The following is an 18,484-nucleotide window of genomic DNA, read 5'->3' as shown; positions in this document are numbered from 1 at the left end:
CTGTCTGTGGTTGTGGTTTCCTTCACCATCTGAATGTATGGAACGTGTGTGTAATAGCTGTGTTTGCACACGTCCTTGTCTGCTTGCTCCTTCCTGTCCACCACTTCCAGGTCCCGTGTTCTTGATTGACCGTTCCTCCTGAGTATGGGAACTAGTCCCCTACTTCTTGGCATGAAAATTAATTTCTATTGAGTACCTATTTTAAACGTTGGGTTGTTGGTTGCTAACACTTGTTTTATTCTTTGTTTTTAATGTTGATGTATTAATTTTTGAGGGAGAGAGAGGATGCACAAGCAGGGAGGGGCAGAGAGAAAGAGAGAGAGAGAGAGAGAGAGAGAGACAGAGAGAGAGAAGGAGACACAGAATCTGAAGCAGGATCTAGGCTCTGAGCTGTCAGCACAGAGCCTGATGCAGAGCTCGGACCCACAAACTATGAGATCATGACTTGAGCTGAAGTTGGACGCTTAACCAACTGAACCACCCAGGCGCCCCATAACTTGTTTTATTCTTTTTTTAAAAATATTATTGTTTTTAAATTTACATCCAAATTAGTTAGCATATAGTGCAACAATGATTTCAGGAGTAGATTCCTTAATGCCCCTTACCCATTTAGCCCATCCCGCCTCCCACAACCCCTCCAGTAACCTCTTGTTTGTTCTCCATATTTAAGAGTCTCTTATGTTTTGTCCCCCTCCCTGTTTTTATATTATTTTTGTTTCCCTTCCCTTCTGTTCATCTGTTTTGTCTCTTAAAGTCCTCACATGCGTGAAGTCATATGATATTTGTCTTTCTCTAATTTCACTTAGCATAATACCCTCCAGTTCCATCCATGTAGTTGCAAATGGCAAGATTTCATTCTTTTTGATTGCCAAGTAATACTCCATTGTGTGTATATAATATATATATACCACATCTTCTTTATCCATTCATCCATCAATGGACATTTGGGCTCTTTCCATACTTTGGCTATTGTTGATAGTGCTGCTATAAACATGGAGGTGCATGTGTCCCTTTGAAACAGCACACCTGTATCCCTTGGATAAATACCTAGTAGTGCAATTGCTGGGTCCTAGGGTAGTTCTATTTTTAATTTTTTGAGGAAACTCCATACTGTTTTCCAGAGTGGCTACACCAGTTTGCATTCCCACCAGCAGTGCAAAAGAGATCCTCTTTCTCCGCATCCTCGCCAACATCTGTTGTTGCCTGAGTTGTTAACATTAGCCATTCTGACAGGTGTGAGGTGGTATCTCATTGTGGTTTCGATTTGTATTTCCCTGATGATGAGTGATGTGGAGCACTTTTTCATGTGTCAGTTGGCCATCTGGATGTCTTCTTTGGAGAAATGTCTATTCATGTCTTTTGCCCATTTCTTCACTGGATGATTTGATTTTTGGGTGTTGAGGTTGATAAATTCTTTATAGATTTTGGATACTAACCCTTTATCTGGTATGTCATTTGCAAATATCTTCTCCCATTCTGTTGGTTGCCTTTTAGTTTTGCTGATTGTTTCCTACCCTTCACTGTGCAGGAGCTTTTTATTTTGATGAGGTCCCAGTAGTTCATTTTTGCTTTTGTTTCCCTTTCCTCTGGAGACGTGTTGAGTATAAGTTGCCGTGGCCAAGATCAAAGAGGTTTTTGCCTGCTTTCTCCTCAAGGATTTTGATGGCTTCCTGTCTTACATTTAGGTCTTTCATCCGTTTTGACTCTTTTTGTGTATGGTGTGAGAAAGTGGTCCAGGCTCATTCTGTGTGTCGCTGTCCAGTTTTCCCAGCACCACTTGCTGAAGAGGCTGTCTTTATTCCATTGGATATTCTTTCCTGCTTTGTCAAAGATGAGTTGACCATACGTTTGTGGGTCCCTTTCTGGGTTCTCTACTAACTTTTTTATTCTTAAGTAGTGTTAGAATATGTTCCAGCACAAAGTTAAGTACTGGAAGTCCATGGATGTTTTTGAGAGTTGCCTTTAACCTGTCAGAGCAGGTCCACAGGAACCTTTGGAGTAGGGTTAAGAAAGCCTGACTACAAAAGTGACATACTTCTGAAGATCCTGCCTGACGTCCTGTGTCCTCCAAGGTATCTTCATTCCAGTTTTGTGGGCACTTGAACCATCCCCCGCGCTGTTGGAGCTTCAGAGAATGATCATGCAGTTCTCTACAGCAGGTCTGGTCTTTCCCAAGTTCCAGTACTTTCCTCTTGGCAGTGCACAGATCAGTGCTCACAGGGCTGCACATTTTCCTCCCCAGCTCTCCAGAGCACTGTCTCTGCAGCCCCCACCTCTCTGGTGCCCTGGTCCACAAACTTTTGGATGCCCCAGAGCCCCAATCTCTGTCTCCTCAACTGAACAAGAGCCTAAAGGTGTGTATGGACTTCCCTTCCCTTGACTGTTGCTCAGAAATTGCCTCCAGGGAGTAACCTGGTGAAATCGGAGGGTTCACATATTTTCCCTTCCTTAGAGATTGCAATCTGTCACTACCTTTTCTCTAGTGTTTACAAACTATTATTTCTCATATTGTGTCCAATTTTCTCTGTTTAAGGCAGAAAAGTAAAGGCAACAGCTGCTATTTCATTTCATCTACACTTCACTCACTTTCTTCTCTTATTTTTTAAAATTTCTTGTTGTACTTTCTTTTGGTTTACATAGCTGTTCATTTTCTAACTTTGGAGAAAGGATTTTCTTTTTTTAATGTTTATTTATTTATTTTGAGAGAGAGAGTGCACATGAGCGGGGAGGAGTAGAGAGAGAGGGAGAGAGAGAATCCCAAGCAGGCTCTGAGCTGTCAGCACAGAGCCCGACATGGGGCTCGAACTCATGAACCGCGAGATCACAACCTGAGCTGAAGTCAAGAGTTGGGTGCTTAACCACTGAGCCACCCAGGTGCCCCTCAGTCAGATATTTTTAACTGATTCTTCATTTCCAGTTTTCTCTTGGGCGATTGCCTGCCTTTCTTCAGTGTCCTTTCTTACATTTTTATATGAATATCTTTTCCTTTGGGCATAGTGCGATCCTTAGCTTCTGAATGAATTTTCCATTTCTTTCATTTTTTTTCACTGTCAATTTTATTTGTATTTAAGTTTCAAAATCTGTATCAAGACAGCTTTTCATATCCTCAGATGCTTGTTTGAAACACGTAACTCAGTTTGGAGTGTTACAATACAGTTTTCTTCTGTTTTATAGTTGATTTGGTATGTTGTATTCTTACTAAGGTATTTTGGTTCTTATTTCGATTCTTTTGTTATAGTTTCTTCGAATAGATTTATCACATTTTCTTTCATTCACTTGATGGAATTGGGGTGGTTCACGATATTCTTAGTTCAATGCTGCCCTCTTCTGTCCGTGTGGCGAAGTACAGCATTTTCTCTAATAAAGTTGTTTTCTCCTGGAAGGCAATTGTTTTTTGTTTAAATGTTCATTTATTTCTGAGACAGAGAGAGACAGAGCATGAGCGGGGGAGGGGCAGAGAGAGAGGGGACACAGAATCCGAAGCAGTCTCCAGGCTCCGAGCTGTCAGCACAGAGCCCCACGCGGGGCTCGAACTCACAAACCCTGAGATCATGACCTGAGCTGAAGTCAGTCTTTCAACCGACTGAGCCACCCAGGCTCCCAGGCAATTGTTATCAAAGGGGTTGTGTCACCTCCACTCAATTCATTCTTTGCCTTTCAGAATACTAACTTTCCCTCTTTCCCTTATTTATTTATTTTTTCCTTTTCATCACTCAACCTCCAAAGGGCGACTCTCTTTTCTTTTAAACAATTAATGCCTTTCAAAGACTGCCACCTCAAGTCGTGCATGCTTTTAAATTCCTTCTCTGCAGACAGAGTCTATCTTTCTAGCGATGGTTGTTAGATCAGTAGTAGGCCGGCTTCTCTCTACCACGCGTTTTCCAAGACTGTCCTCATTTACCAAAAAAAAGGCTTCTGTTAAGGGCTTGAAGCATGACTTTTTAGGATTTTATGTTTTCTTTTTTTTAACTTGCAGTCATTCAAAGTTTAGTATTTCTCTGTGTCCTAGACATGTTGAAGGTGCGGGGTTTGTACGTTATAAAAAAAATGGATTTTGCCATGTTTTACTAACTTGCTCAGTTTTTGAATTTTCAGGTTTTCTTCTGTTGTTACATAACGATCAAAGATTATATATTTTCCTCTAGGCATTATTATAGTTAATTCCCACACATTTTTCTATGATATTGCTGTTATCATTCCATTCAAGACATTTTCCATTTTCCTTATGTTTTTCCTTTGGCCCATGACTCATGTCCATAAATACATTTTTATATTTCCAAACGCATGATTTTCTAGGGTTTTTGATCTGTTATAATGGTCTTGTGGTCAAAGAACATACTCTGTGTGATTTAAAATATTTGAGGGGCACCTGGGTGGCTCAGTCGGTTAAGTGTCTGACATCAGCTCAAGTCACGATCTCACGGTTTGTTAGTTCAAGCCCCGCATCGGGCTCTGTGCTGACATTTCAGAGCCTGGAGCCTGCTTCAGATTCTATGTCTCCTTCTCTCTCTGCCTCTCTCATGCTCTGTCTCTCTCTTTCTCTCAAAAAGAAATAAACATTAAAAAATAAAATAAACTATTTGAGTAATGTAAGGAATTATTGAATCACTATATTGTACACCTGAAACTAATACAACACTGTGTGTTAATAATACTGAAATTAAAGTAAAAAAAAAAATCTAAGCCAAAAAATTTAAAAATGAAATATTTGAAAATTTCCAGGTTGTCTTATGATACGTGGTAATTTTACGAATGGTCCTTGCAAGAAGGTATACTTGTGTGTGTGTGTGTGTGTGTGTGTGTGTGTGTGTGTATTATTACTAACAAGTTGCCCCAGTATATTTATATTTATATTTATATTTATATTTATATTTATATTTATATTTATTAACTAATTGTGCTGCCTTATTCTACTATATGAGTTTTGTCTATACTAAATCCCCCAATATCCTGTTGTCCTATTAATTGCCACACAGTTTATAGTGACTCTTATCAGCAAGAGTCATGAACAGATATTTCAGTGTCTTTACAGATTAAAAAAAAATCTATGTTTAACATAGAGGTCATCGAAGTCAACCTACCATTGTTAGTGTTGTACAATAGTATGTATTGGATCTTTGCCAAATCAACTGTTGCTATATCATTGATGTAATTTCTATGTCTCTCTTGAACATGTAAACCTTGGTAAGAATAAGAGCTGTGTTACAGGCAGAACAAACAAGCACGTAAAAACAATGGCTCTCCTGGCAAAAAGAAGGCATGTGGGAAGGCAAAAATCACATCAATTTTTTTACTTCTAAAAAGTACACTAAATTAGAATTGGCCACGGTTCATTTAAAATATCTTTTATCTCGAACTTTGCAGAGTTCATGAGGTCTGTCACAATCACCTGTGTCCCGTGGGTCATGTCTTGATAAGGTTGGTGTGTAATGTGTGGGTAAGATTGGTCCTCCCCTTGAAGGGGCCAAGATTCTGAAATCTGTGCTCTCTTCGAGTTCTTCAGCATTTTGGTATATCATTGATACCATGGTATCATCTTTCATTGGAATCTGGATTTTTCTCTAAAACCCATTGCTTCCAGTTCCTGATAGGCCTTATAAGCTGCCATTTCTATATGTTACATATCTTCAATTTCTTTATGAAACGTTTGCAGATCCTGAAGTTTATTGTTTACACGGTTTTCTCAAAACTTTTTTTTTTAATTTTTTTTAATGTTTACTTATTTTTGACAGAGAGAGAGACAGAGCACAAGTGGGGGAGGGGCAGAGAGAGAGGGAGACACAGAATCCGAAGCAGGCTCCAAGCTCTGAGCTGTCAGCACAGAGCCCGACGTGGGGCTCGAACTCATGGACCATGAGATCGTGACCTGAGCTGAAGTCCGATGCTCAACCGACTGAGCCACCCAGGCGCCCGTCAAAGCAAATCTTTATAGAAGCTTTTCTCTTGCTGGCGAATCTTCTATTTCTAGTCTCTGCATGTTTTGTGTGTACTGTTTCGTAAGGAAGGGACTACATTTCCTATTTGAATTCATCAGTGTTCTTGAAGTCTGACTCAATGGAAATTTCTCTACAAATGCCAGATATTTCTTAGGTTCTATGACAAGACATTGAAGGAGATGTTCCTTTATGTCCTAATACTTCAGCATTGTTCATCCGCATTAAGATCCTTCATTGCTGTCAACATCATAAATGCCTCAACTTCCTAGAATTTCTTCAAATTTCACAAGAGCTAACAAAAAAAGACTGCTGAGGTCCAGATTCTGAGCAATGCAATTACCATAAACAATGTGAACAAAATTTTCAGGAATTTCCTATTTCTTTCCATTCTTGTGTCTTCCATGTTTTGGATCTCTCTCTCTCTTGAGAGAGATGGGCTGCCATTTGCCGTGGTGCTGGGAGGAACACTGACAAGCTGTTGCTGTGGGATCTGGTGCTTGTGCGGGGCTTTAATTCTCCATGTACAGCAGGGAACATGAGGGCACCCTCCAGGAACCCCCCAGAAATGGGCACACAGTAGATACAGTAGTTACATCTTCACATACTGCTTCTGTCCTATTCGTCTATACATTTGGGATTTCAAATAAATACACGTTCCTCTTTGTCACTGTTTCCTATACGTTTCTTACTCTCACTTCGTATTTTCCATTTTTTTGTGCATTTTTGCTTTATCATGAATGGTGTCTCCTCATTTACCTATTAGCTCTCCAATTCTCTCCACCAGCGTCAGATCAGCTACTGTGCTCACTTGCCCTGTTCTCTGTTTATGATATTTTTCAGTTCTGGAACTCCTTTCCCCTCAATTTCTTAATTTCCCATTTCGTAATTTTTAATTTCTTTACAAAAATTCTGAACTCACCTTTTCTCTCCTTGCATATTTTCAATGTCTAGAATCAATGTGTGTCTTTCTGTTTTCTTTCATTCTGCTGATTCTAATTCACGGTGCCCTTTCTCTTTACGTGTTTGGTTACTATTGATTGTATGCTGGACATTTTATTTTAAAACATTATTGATGGAAATAATTTAAGGCTTAGTCACATATTATCTTTCTCCAGAGAAGTTTTGTTTCTATCTGCCTGCATCCTGGGAATGATAAGAATCTAAGATCACCTCGATACCAGTTCAAGACTTAGAGTTTTCTCATTTACTCGGACCAAGCCAGGCTTTAGTCTGGTTAAGGGCTTTTTCCTATTGATGCATCCTTTTTCTAAGAAACCAGCCTCCAGGTATTCCTCCCAAAGCAGTGGATTGTTTTTCAGAGATCAGTTCCAACTTTTGATCTTTTATACTTCTGAGACCACCAAAGATCCGGCTCAGAGTTTTAGCTTTCCCTTCTAGAATGGCAAATTCCTGTATGGCCAAAGTGGCCCTGAGTGCTAGGCTTACGTTTTAAAGTTTCCATCCTTTCTCTGACCCAATCACTTCTACCTTATTAGCTTTTTGATATTTTTTTAAATTTTTTTTTAACGTTTATTTATTTTTGAGACAGAGAGAGACAGAGCATGAATGGGGGAGGGGCAGAGAGAGGGAGACACACAATCTGAAACAGGCTCCAGGCTCCGAGCTGTCAGCACAGAGCCCGACGCAGGGCTCGAACTCACGGACCGCGAGATCATGACCTGAGCCGAAGTCGGCCGCTCAACCGACTGAGCCACCCAGGCACCCCTTGATATTTTAATAAAAGCGAAATATTAATCTAGTTGTTTCCCATTAGAAGTATTGCCCCATGTTACCTGGTTAGTTTCTACTACTGGAAATAAAATATCCAGATTTATTTTCTGCGAGAAGAAGTCTAAACTTATTTTGAATTTAAATAAAGATGCTAATAAGCCTTTACATGACAAGCACTTACTTCAGTAGTCTAATTCTAAAATAGGTAACTAGATAAAACATGGAGACTTGCCATGAATTTGCAGCTTAAATGAAAAACAAAAGGCACCAATGCCTTTCATTTCTTAAAATGTTTACTTTGATTTGCTCTCAAAGGACTTACCTACAGGAGCAATGGATTCTTTGAAAAGTCTGGAGATGGAATGAGTGAAACTAGTAAGTACAAGTTTTCTTGATCCTTTCAACCACATTCCGCATTTTATCTGAATTTAGAATGGCTCAAAACAGGCCAAATTACCCCCCGTTTCTTTTTTTTTTAAATGTTTGTTTATTTTTGACAGAGAGAGAGATAAAGAGAGAGACAGAGCATGAGCGGGGGAGGGGCAGAGAGAGAGGGAGACAGAATCTGAAGCAGGCTCAGGCTCTGCCCTGTCAGCACAGAGCCCGATGCAGGGCTCGAACTCATAAGCTGCGAGATCATGACCTGAGCTGAAGTCAGACGCTCAACCAACTGAGCCACCCCATTTCTAAGGGCAAGATTTTCTTATAAAGAAAACTCTGTAGACAAGGAAAAGCAGGAAGTCCGGCATGGCTGGATGGCATCTAGATAAAAGAGGCACTGATGATATGGATTTTGAGGGACCCTTTTGGTTCCTTCGCCACTCATTGTGGTACAACTGACAGTTGTGGGACGTGTGCCCCAATCCCCTCTGTGGCCGAATCAGTCTCTGCAATCGTGAAGGAAGACATGGGAAAAGTAGAACTAAATCTAACACGACAGTTACAGATAAATCCACAAGCAGAGATCAATTGTGGAAAGGAATACATATGGGGGTCATGGAAATGGACACTGATTCCTTAGAAGTATTCACATCTTTACTTCTAATGGCTATGGGGTTTCTTTCTGGGGAGATGAAAATGTTCTAGAATTAGATTGTGGTGACGTTGCTCCATTTCGTGCGCACCTTTAAAAATACATCAGTCGCTTTAGGGCACCTGGGTGGCTCAGTTGGTTGTGTCCAAGTTCAGCTCAGGTCATGATTTCATGGTTCGTGGGTTCAAGTCCCACATCAGGCTCTGGTGCTGACAGTGCGGAGCCTGCTTGGGATTCTTTCTCTTTCCTTTTCTCTCTGTCCCTCCCCCACTCACACTTTCTCTCTCTCTCTCTCAAAACTAAACTTAATTTTTAAAAATGTAAAAAAAAAACATTGAACACTTTAAATGGATGACTTTTGTGGTATATGAAATGTGTCTCAATAGAGCTGGGGTTTTTTCTTAATTTTTTTCTTAATGTTTATTTATATTTGAGAGAGACAGAGACAGAGCATGAGCAGGCGAGGGGCAGAGAAAGAGGGAGACACAGAATCTGAAGCAGGCTCCAGGTTCTGAGCTGTCAGCACAGAGACCGATGCAGGGCTCAAACCCAAGAACTGTGAAATCATGACCTGAGCCGAAGTCGGATGTTTAACCAATTAAGTCTCCCAGATGCCCCAAGCTATTTTTTAAAAAAAGAAAAATCCTTGAGCTGTCTGTATATCCCTTGGGTATTCTTCCAGTCATTGAAATAGCAAGAGTTTAGAGCCAATAAAATCCACATAGAAAAATGATTAATAACATAATCATTAAATTCAGAAAGATACCCAGGTTTAAACTTTGGTTTCATACTTAGTGTGCAGTTAAAATAAGAGACTCTTTTTTTTTTATAAAATTTTTTTAACATTTTATTTATTTTTGAGACAGGGAGAGACAGAGCATGAACAGGGGAGGGTCAGAGAGAGGGAGACACAGAATCTGAAACAGGCTCCAGGCTCTGAGCTGGCAGCACAGAGCCCGACGCGGGGCTCGAACTCACGGACTGTGAGATCATGACCTGAGCCGAAGTCGGCCGCTTAACTGACTGAGCCACCCAGGTGCCCCAATAAGAGACTCTTTAATACAGAGAACAAACTGAGGGTTGCTGGAGGGGAGGCAGGTGGGGGGATGGGTTAAATGGATGACAGGCAATAAAAGGAGGGTACTTTTCAGGGTGAACACTGGGTGTCATAGGTAAGAGATGAATCACTGGGTTCTGCTCCTAAAGCCAAGACTACACTGTATGTTAACGAACTTGAAATTAAATTAAAAAGTCAGTTATGTAACATCACTGGGCATTAGCTTTCTCAAGTAAGGTGGGAATAACAATACTGCCTTGTCCAGAAGCAGGGATGGAAGCAAGATTTTCACTCAAGTAATACACTGTCGGAGCACCCTAGGGGGAAAGAGGTTAGTGAGAATGTGGACCCAGCTTAGTTTCAGGTGTGTTTCCTCTAGGAAGTCAGTCAGCCATTGGCCAAAGTCTGAGGAGACCGTGTAGGAGGGCGCAGTCTTCCAGGCTGGTGGCCATCAGGCATTTGGTGGCCACCACTCATGGCTACTGGAGGAGGGTGCCCTTGCCAGGAAAGGGCATCTGGGTTGGGCACTACCAGCATTTCCTGCTCTCTCCTCCCCCACAGTATTGCTACAGGACGACAAACGATAACACATGACACACAATCATTGTGAAGGGCTACACGGTGCCTGGCACGTAAGAAGTACTTTATAAACAGTAGCTATTTTTTTTTCCAGGGCATAAAATATCAAATACACAGACAATGAAATGAATTGCAAATATTGTGTAACCCCATCCCATAAGACAATCTTACCGTGCATGATGGTTCTTCATCAAATACATATGTGTGATTTATTGAGCACGCTTCGTGACGAGGTGGTAAAGGAGTAACTTTCAGTGGGCTTGTCCAACCTGAAAAAAAAATAAATGTATGTACTTTGGGTTTTTAAAGGTGTACTAGAAATCTTTTCTTCCGCCAGAAGTATTTCCTATTAGAAATGACGTTAATTGACGTTTCGGTGGAATACCTAACAACTTTTCTCAGCAGTGAGAGCTGAATTTCCATCTTAGGGTAGTTATAACGATGTGGAATTACTTGGTATGTATCACTCATTACTAGAAGAGGCCTGTTAGGTACCATGAATCTGCAGATGAGTGTGCGGTCGGGGACGGTGGCCACACAAAGGAGTCTAGTTACCATGTAGATAACTTACCTAACTGATAGAAGTTCTAAGACACTAGCAAATACACACACAGACTTCAACAAATATCTACTGCGCCGTAAGTGGAAATAGATACGCAGAGACAGAAGAGGGGGTTCCTGGGTTTGAGGTGCTCCTGAACAAAGAGCAACGACAGTCGTGTAAGTAGATCATTGCAGTGTCGTGTAGCAACTGTAAGGATAGTTGGGCTCTGAGCTCTGTGGGCGTGTGGAGGAAGAATACTGGCCCAGCCAGACTGTGGGGAGTTGAGACTATCTCCCCGAAGACAACTCTTGATCTAACCTTGACAAAGGGGAAGTCAGAAAGATTAGAGTCTGAGAAGGCCTGGACACACCACTGCTGACTTGGAAGACAGAGGAGGCCTCGTGAGGAGGAGCACAGGTAGCCTGAGGGAGCAGAGTGTCCCTGGCTGTGACAGCTCTGATGCCTGGAACCAGATTCTGCACAAACTGAATGAGCCTGAAGTCGATTTTCCCCAGACACTGTAGGCTTCAGCAGTTAGATCTCCTGAATAGAAAACCCAGTTGAGGGGTGCCTGGGTGGCTCACTCAGTTACGCGTCCAATTTCAGCTTGGGTCACGATCTTGCTGTTCATGGGTTTGAGTCCCACGTCAGGCTCTGTGCTGACAGCTCAGAGCCAGGAGCCTGCTTTGGATTCTGTGTCTCTGTCTCTTTTTGCCCCTCCCCTGCTCTCTCTCTCTCTCTCTCAAAAATAAACATTAAAAAAAATAATTTAAAAAATTGAAAAATTAAAAAGAAAGAAAACCCAGTTGAGTCTGCCTAGACTTTCTCACAAAACTGGGTGCTAATAAATGCGTTTGTCAGGCTGCTAAGTTTGCGGCACTTTGTCACCGCAGGAAGAGAAAATACAGAGGCAGAGGCAGAGGCAGAGGCAGAGGCAGAGGCAGGAGGTCAAGGCCAAGTGAGAAAGGTCGTGCTGAAGCCCATGGTTATTTCCATTTTGAGAACAAGGATAATTCTGTCGGTGACAGCCAGCTGGCCAAAGGAAACCCTCCAGAAGACCGTTGTGCCCACTGCAGCAGGATGGCACTCTGTGGTGTCCTTCCGATTTGCTGTCATTGACCAAAGAGGAAAGTAGGAAAACAACAAAACCTAAAATGTGATTTTTAAGGCAGAGTAGGAGACAGGAAACAGGACAATGAATCTCAGCTGCGCACGTCAGGGTCGCTATGCTCACATCTAAGTAAGACGATGGCATTGCCGTTACCTTGTTTCACACTCTGCGGCTGCAGAAGAAACCACTCCAAAACCTAGTGTCTTAAAACAACCATTCATCATCTCCCAGGACTCTGAGTCCAGGCAGGGGTTGTATGTCATGTGGCGTAGCTTGGGAGAGCTCATGCGGTCCCAAATCATCTCCCTCACATGGCTGGCCAGTGGGAGCTCAGCTCGGCCTGCTGACCAGTGCCTTGTTTGTTTGTTTGTTTTTCCTATGGGCCCATGCTGGATTTGTCACAAAATAGTCACTGAGAATCCGGAGGAAGAATCCCTAGAGGACTAATCCCAATGTGCAAGTCCTGAAGTCAGGCTCCACTTACATCATGGTTGCTAATGATGTCTTGTAGGCTAGAGCCCAGAGACAACGTGGGCAAGAAACAGACCTCATGCCCTGGTGGGGGAAAGGGCAGGCACACACTGAAAGCAGTGAGCTGCCAAAGGCCACATTCAGGAGCAGCGATCACACACCTTTTCTTCATTACGCATAGTCTCATTTCACCACTTTCATGCCACCAAACAAGTATCAAGTCCCTTGTCAAGGAAGATGTTGTATTAGTTCTTCCCTTGTTAGAGAGGGGACATGTCTGCGACTGTGATATGGTCATTGTGAGTTTTGTGCAACACATGAAAGTGTATGAGTTTGGAGGCGTCTGCCACAAATGGTATTTTTCCATAGGACCTATCATTTTTATCATAAAATACTTCTATAATGTGATGGTTTTAAAGAAACAAAACCTTAAATTTTTCTTAATGTTTATTCATTTTTGAGAGAGAGAGAGAGACAGAGACAGAGCATAAGCATGAGCAGGGGAGGGGCAGAGAGAGAGAGAGGGAGACACAGAATCCAAAGCAGCCTCCAGGCTCTGAGCTGTCAGCACAGAGCCTGACGCAGGGCTCGAACTCACCACCGTGAGATCATGACCTGAGCCGATGACCTTAACCGACTGAGCCTACCCAGGCACCCCAAGAAACAAAACCTTAAAAGAAATATTTAAGGAGTATTCTCTGTATATTTTTTATCTTTTTTTTCTTGGAAATATTTATTTAGTTATTTTGAGAGACAGAGTGCGCAAATGATTGGGGGGGTGGTGAGAAAGAGAGAGAGAGAGAGAGAGAGAGAGAGAAAGAGAGAGAGAGAATATCAAGCAGGCTCCATGCTTAGGATGGAGCCCAACTTGGGGCTCTATCTCATGACTGTGAGATAATGATCTGAGCTGAAACCAAGAGTCAGACACTCAACTGACTGAGCCACCCAGGCTCGCCTGTATATTTTCTTATTCATGTGTTTTCCTCCTCTAATGGCTAGAGATGTGTTTCTTCAACATCTAAAATATCCTTGGTAGTGGTCTTCTCTGAAGTTTCTTTCTCAACATAGCTAAAGGTAGGTCAATTTTGTCATTCTCAAAGAACCAATTTAAGGTTTAGTTGATTTTTCCTGTTCTTGTGTTTTCTACTTTATACTTTATTTATATGCACCCAACATCAGACCTTCCAAGTACATGGGCAAATACTGACAGAATCGAAGGCAGAAATAACTCTATAATAATAGTTGGGGACTCCAACATTCAACTTTAAATAATGGGGAGAACAACTAGACAATGATCAATAAGGAAACACAGCACTCAAACAGTAACAATTTGACCCAAAAGACATATACAGAGCACGCCAACAGAATACCCAAGCAGAACACACATTTTTCTCAAGTGCACATGGATATTCTATACAATGGATTACATTGTAGGCCACGAAACAAGTGTTCATAAATTTTAAAAGACCAAAATCATACAAAGGTATATTTTCTGGAGTAGCCAGATTCTGAGACAGAAAGAAAAATGGTGATTGCCAGAGGCTGGGAGAAGAGGAGGAGATAAGAAGTTAATATTTAATGGGTACAGAGTTCAGGGTTTTTAAAAAAATTTTTTTTAATGTTTATTTATTTTGGAGAGAGAGAGAGGGAGGGAGAGAGAGGGTGGGAGGGAAAGACAGAGAGAGGGTGACACAGAATCAGAATCCAAAGCAGGCTCCAGGCTCTGAGCTGTCAGCACAGAGACCGATGCAGGGCTCAAACCCAAGAACTGTGAGATCATGACCTGAGCTGAAGTTGGATGCTTGACTGACTAAGCCACCCAAGCGCCCCCAGAGTTTCAGGTTTTTAAGAAGAAAAGACTTAAGGAGATGAATGGTGGTGAAGGTTTCATAATAATGTACTTAATGCCAATAAACCATGCACTTAAAAATGGTTGATTGTTATAGAGCAAAGGTTTGGATGCCTCCCAAATTCACATGTTGAAACTTTTACCCCCAGTGTGATGGTATTTGAAGGTTGGGCCTTTGGGGGGTAATCAGGTTTAGATAAGGTCTCGAGGGTGTGGTTCCCATAATAGGATTACTATCCTTATAAAAAAAAAAAAAAGAGGAAGAGAGACCAGAGCTGTGTCTCTCTCTCTGCCAAATGAGGAAACAGGAAGAAGCATGTCCTCTGCAAGCCAGAAAAAGGGATCTCACCAGGAACCAAATTAGCTGGCACCTCTATCCTGGACTTCCCAGCCCTTAGAACTGTGAGAAGTAAACACGTCTTGTTTAAGCCACACATCCTATGGTATTTTCTTTTAGTAGCTTGGGCTAAGCCAGTGGCTAAAAAAGGTAATAAGATATACAAGGAGTTAGAAGTATTGATATTAGGAAGCTGAATGTAGGAAAATCAAAGATGTGATACAGGCAACCTCTATTTTCTCTGTGATAAGGAAGATGTGTCATCTGTTGTAATTAGAGGCAAAAAGACCAATGAAGCGTTTGAATATAATTAGGATAAGTTTAGAATACCTGACTAGTATATGATAAAGAAAGCCAGCTAGGAACAAAAAAGTATTGAACCCAGTTAAATGTCTAGACAAAGTCGGAATAGGGCAAGAAATCGGCAATATAATCTTTTATGATATTGTTTTGGTATTTATGAACGCCCACCGAAAAGCGTACTGGTGTGTGATATAATTAATTCTACAAATATGTCCTTTATCAGAATGTATTCGACATTATGTGTATTTGGGTTTGCTAAAAACTGAAAGTACTTACTAGTGATAATTAATGATTATTTCCAAGATCTACAAAATCGTTGAAAATTTGGACAAATTATATCAAACCCAGTCCACAGCTGGCCGGTATTACTCCTTGAAACTCTAATAGCCAATATTAACAGCTACTATCAACTGAATGCTTGAACTGGGTTCCAGGAATTTTGTTTCGTGCTCTACATGTCTTAATTCATTTAATCCTAATGATTTTATAAGAGAAGTACTCTTATTGCCAAGGAATTGAGAATTCTGGACTTTGTAAGAGCTAACATTTATTCGTCCATTCCTTTATGCCAGATATCTTTATGCGAATTATATTAAATAGTCCTCATTATTACCTTATTAAATAGTACTAGTATGTGAATTTATATGTATATCCACAGGCATAAAGAGATTAGCAACTATTCCCGGATGATAGGGCAAGTAAGCCTTCTCTTAGGATTCAAGCCTAGACAGACAATTGAACTCTGTTGTACTGATTCGGGCAGTGAGTTCTACACTTGGTTCTGAACTGTTGGTGCAAAGTCCGTTAACCCTATTTTAGTTTTAAGTTAGCTTCGATGAATTATTTCTTCAACGTGTAATTTGTTGGAATAATGTTCCAAGAGTCCAAGCTTAGAAAAACCTAATGAAACAAACCAAAAATACGGCTCTTGAAACTTACACTAGGCTGGGGTTTACTGCTTGTAAGCAAAGTGGTATACTTGTCTAAAATAGGACTCTTATAAACAACTTCAATTCCTTTAAACATACTCTTAACAATGACTATTATTTTACACGGAAGCATCAGCAAAAGATTGAGCTCAAGCTCTTTACTTGACAGAGTCGAAAAATAGTCACTAGCTCTGAATCAGTGAGATGTCCTGTGTCTGCACGACAGACCCGAACTCAACGGTTCGGGGCAAATTACGTTAGCTTCCAGTCTAGATGGCATTTCAAGTGGATTGTAAAAGACTTACTTCTTAAAATAGATTGCTGGAACCTCATTCACATTCTTTACTTTTTTCACTCATATTCTTTATGTGGAAATGCCAAACTAGAGAATTCCCCCAAGCCCGCCTGCTGAGTCCACAGCTGAAGCACACGTGAAAAAGCCTAGCTCTTATCGTCTGCTTCTCTCTCTCCGAACTGATCTTTCTTACTCCGTGTGCCTTTGCTTTGCAAGTGTTTCTCACCGTTTCTTCACCAAGCCTGTGACACTGTCTGCGAGTTCTTACAGAGAAACCATAAAGTGTATAGCTATCAGTAAGGGGTCAGTTCTGTATCCAAGGCTACGGAAGGATTGTTTCTTACCGGACCCCCAAATCGACTTCCAACTACCTTCCCATTTCATTTTGGTTCTTGGGACCTCTTTCATAACCATCAGCAGACGTTTTTCAAGGGAGAGAGACAGATAAGGAGGTATGCTATACAATCATCCAAACTAAACATACATTCTCTTGTGGAAAAATTAGGTTATCTACATGTCTAGAATAAATTCTCTGATATACACTTTGTGTTGGCCACTTATCCTAATTAAGGCACGTTTTAAAAGCCATTTTTTTAGGGGCACCTGGGTGACTCAGTCGATTAAGCATCCAACTCTTGATTTCGGCTCAGGTCATGATCTCACAGTTCGTGGGATCAAGCCCTGTGTCAGGCTCTGTGCTGACAGCATGGAGCCTGCTTGGGATTCTCTCTCCCTCTCTCTCTGCCCCTCCACTTCCCACACATGCACTCTCTGTCAAAAATATATTTAAAAATACATTTTCTTACAAATAGGTTTATAAAAGGCTTATCATTCTTACTACCTTTTCCTTACCATCTATAATTTAAAAAAATAAGAATTCCTTATTCTGTATAATTTTAAGTTTAAAATACTGAGTCTTATATTCATGCTCTTCTCTCTCGTTTGAATGTTTAAAAATTATAAAGCCCAGGGGCACCTGGGGGTCTCAGTCGGTTAAAGATCGACTCTTGATTTCAGCTCAGGTCATGATCTCATGGTTTGTGGGATCGAGCCGCAGGTCAGGGCTCTGTGCTGACAGTGCAGAGCCTGCTTGAGATTCTCTCTCTCTCTCTCTCTCTCTCTCTCTCTCTGCCCCTGCCCTGCTGTCTCTCTCAAAATAAATAAGTAAACATGAAAAAAATTATAAAGCCCATGCCACTTTATTTACCTCCAAGTCGTGCTCTGATGGAAATGTCCGGTGTTGCCCTGGAATCCCATCTCCTGTCTTGTTTTAGTTCTTCTAATAAAATTTTTTGCCTTTTCAGTGTTGTTTGAAATCCTGTGTCTGGCCTGGGAACTCGATGCTGCGGTTTCACGTCACTGAAATCCACCAGGTTTGGTATGGTTCTGCCAATGCCAGGTTTTAAATCAGCATCACCACCAGGACTCAAAAACCCTGAACAGGGATCACCCAAGGGCACATCATCCCGAAGTGGAAATAGTGGATAATCTTGCCCATATGGCGGGGGATAAGGATAGTGTAAATGATAGTCTGGCATGACTGAAGGGGGATAAGGGTGAAACTTAAGAAAAGTAGGATTGCATTTCTTTTCAATTTTGCCATGGTCATGTCTGTCCTCGACGCCTTTCACAAAAGGCATGTTCATTTTTCTTAAGAGATCGCAGTAGTGTGGGTAATCTACATTCTCAACAGCCTTTGCTCCTGGAAGGATGGACCTTTCAGAAATACTGATCTTTCCAGGTGTGCACTGTGAATCCATATCCACGCTCTTTAGAATTTTGGCTGACTATAAATGAAGCTCTTCTGATGACGCCTTTCTCTTTTACTATAAAACTTACTATTTCCAATAATTGAGGATTGGTTAATCTAACCTAAAGTTGTTGATTTGGTTTTCTAAATGTTGATAGAGTAGGTTTTCTTCTTTTTTTTTTTAAGGTAGATATTTTTTCCCTACCAAAAGAAGTAGATAGGGCAGTAAGGGATGAGGACAGAAAATAATAGAACAAAAGAGAGTCCTTGTTGCTTGGCAACAGCTAGAACTGTAACACATTGGACCAGTTAGTGTATATGTCATAATTTAATTCTTAGGAAAGACAAAAATGGCCTTGTTAGTAGTGTTTTCATGATAGTTTCCTCCCCACTGCTCAGGAAAATGGTGCTCAGTTGTCACTTATTTCTAAATTTTTCCATAACTTGACATTTTATGGGTAAATGATATTCAATAAAGAGTTTAAAGCAGCTAATCAACTGACAATATATTTTTAAAATCTGGGGCGCCTGGGTGGCTTAGTCGGTTAAGCGGCCGACT

General features: G+C 41.1%; 1 protein-coding gene across 4 annotated transcripts in view; it reads right to left on the bottom strand.

Annotated features, from left to right (window-relative positions):
- Positions 1-18,200, bottom strand: part of SPATA48 (spermatogenesis associated 48) — a 58,648-nt gene extending 40,448 nt beyond the window's left edge. Inside the window, exons 1-2 of one of the 4 annotated variants that reach the window (XR_006214473.1) lie at positions 17,383-18,198; positions 10,508-10,605 (exon numbers count right to left, since the gene is read on the bottom strand). Coding sequence is in view for 3 of the 4 variants with exons in the window: in XM_042977380.1 (XP_042833314.1) it covers positions 10,508-10,605; positions 17,383-17,935 (651 nt within the window). In the remaining variant the exon portion in view is untranslated. Of the gene's footprint in view, positions 1-10,507; positions 10,606-17,382 lie in introns of all 4 variants that reach the window. The other 3 variants (XM_042977380.1, XM_007094766.3, XM_007094765.3) reach the window with 3 other exon arrangements.
- Between the last annotated feature and the right edge of the window lie 284 nt (positions 18,201-18,484).

Source organism: Panthera tigris, chromosome A2, assembly GCF_018350195.1.
Source record: "Panthera tigris isolate Pti1 chromosome A2, P.tigris_Pti1_mat1.1, whole genome shotgun sequence".
Classification (NCBI taxonomy): Eukaryota; Metazoa; Chordata; class Mammalia; order Carnivora; family Felidae; genus Panthera; species Panthera tigris.
Note: the sequence above shows the minus strand (reverse complement) of the source record. Positions and strands in the feature narration are given on the sequence as shown.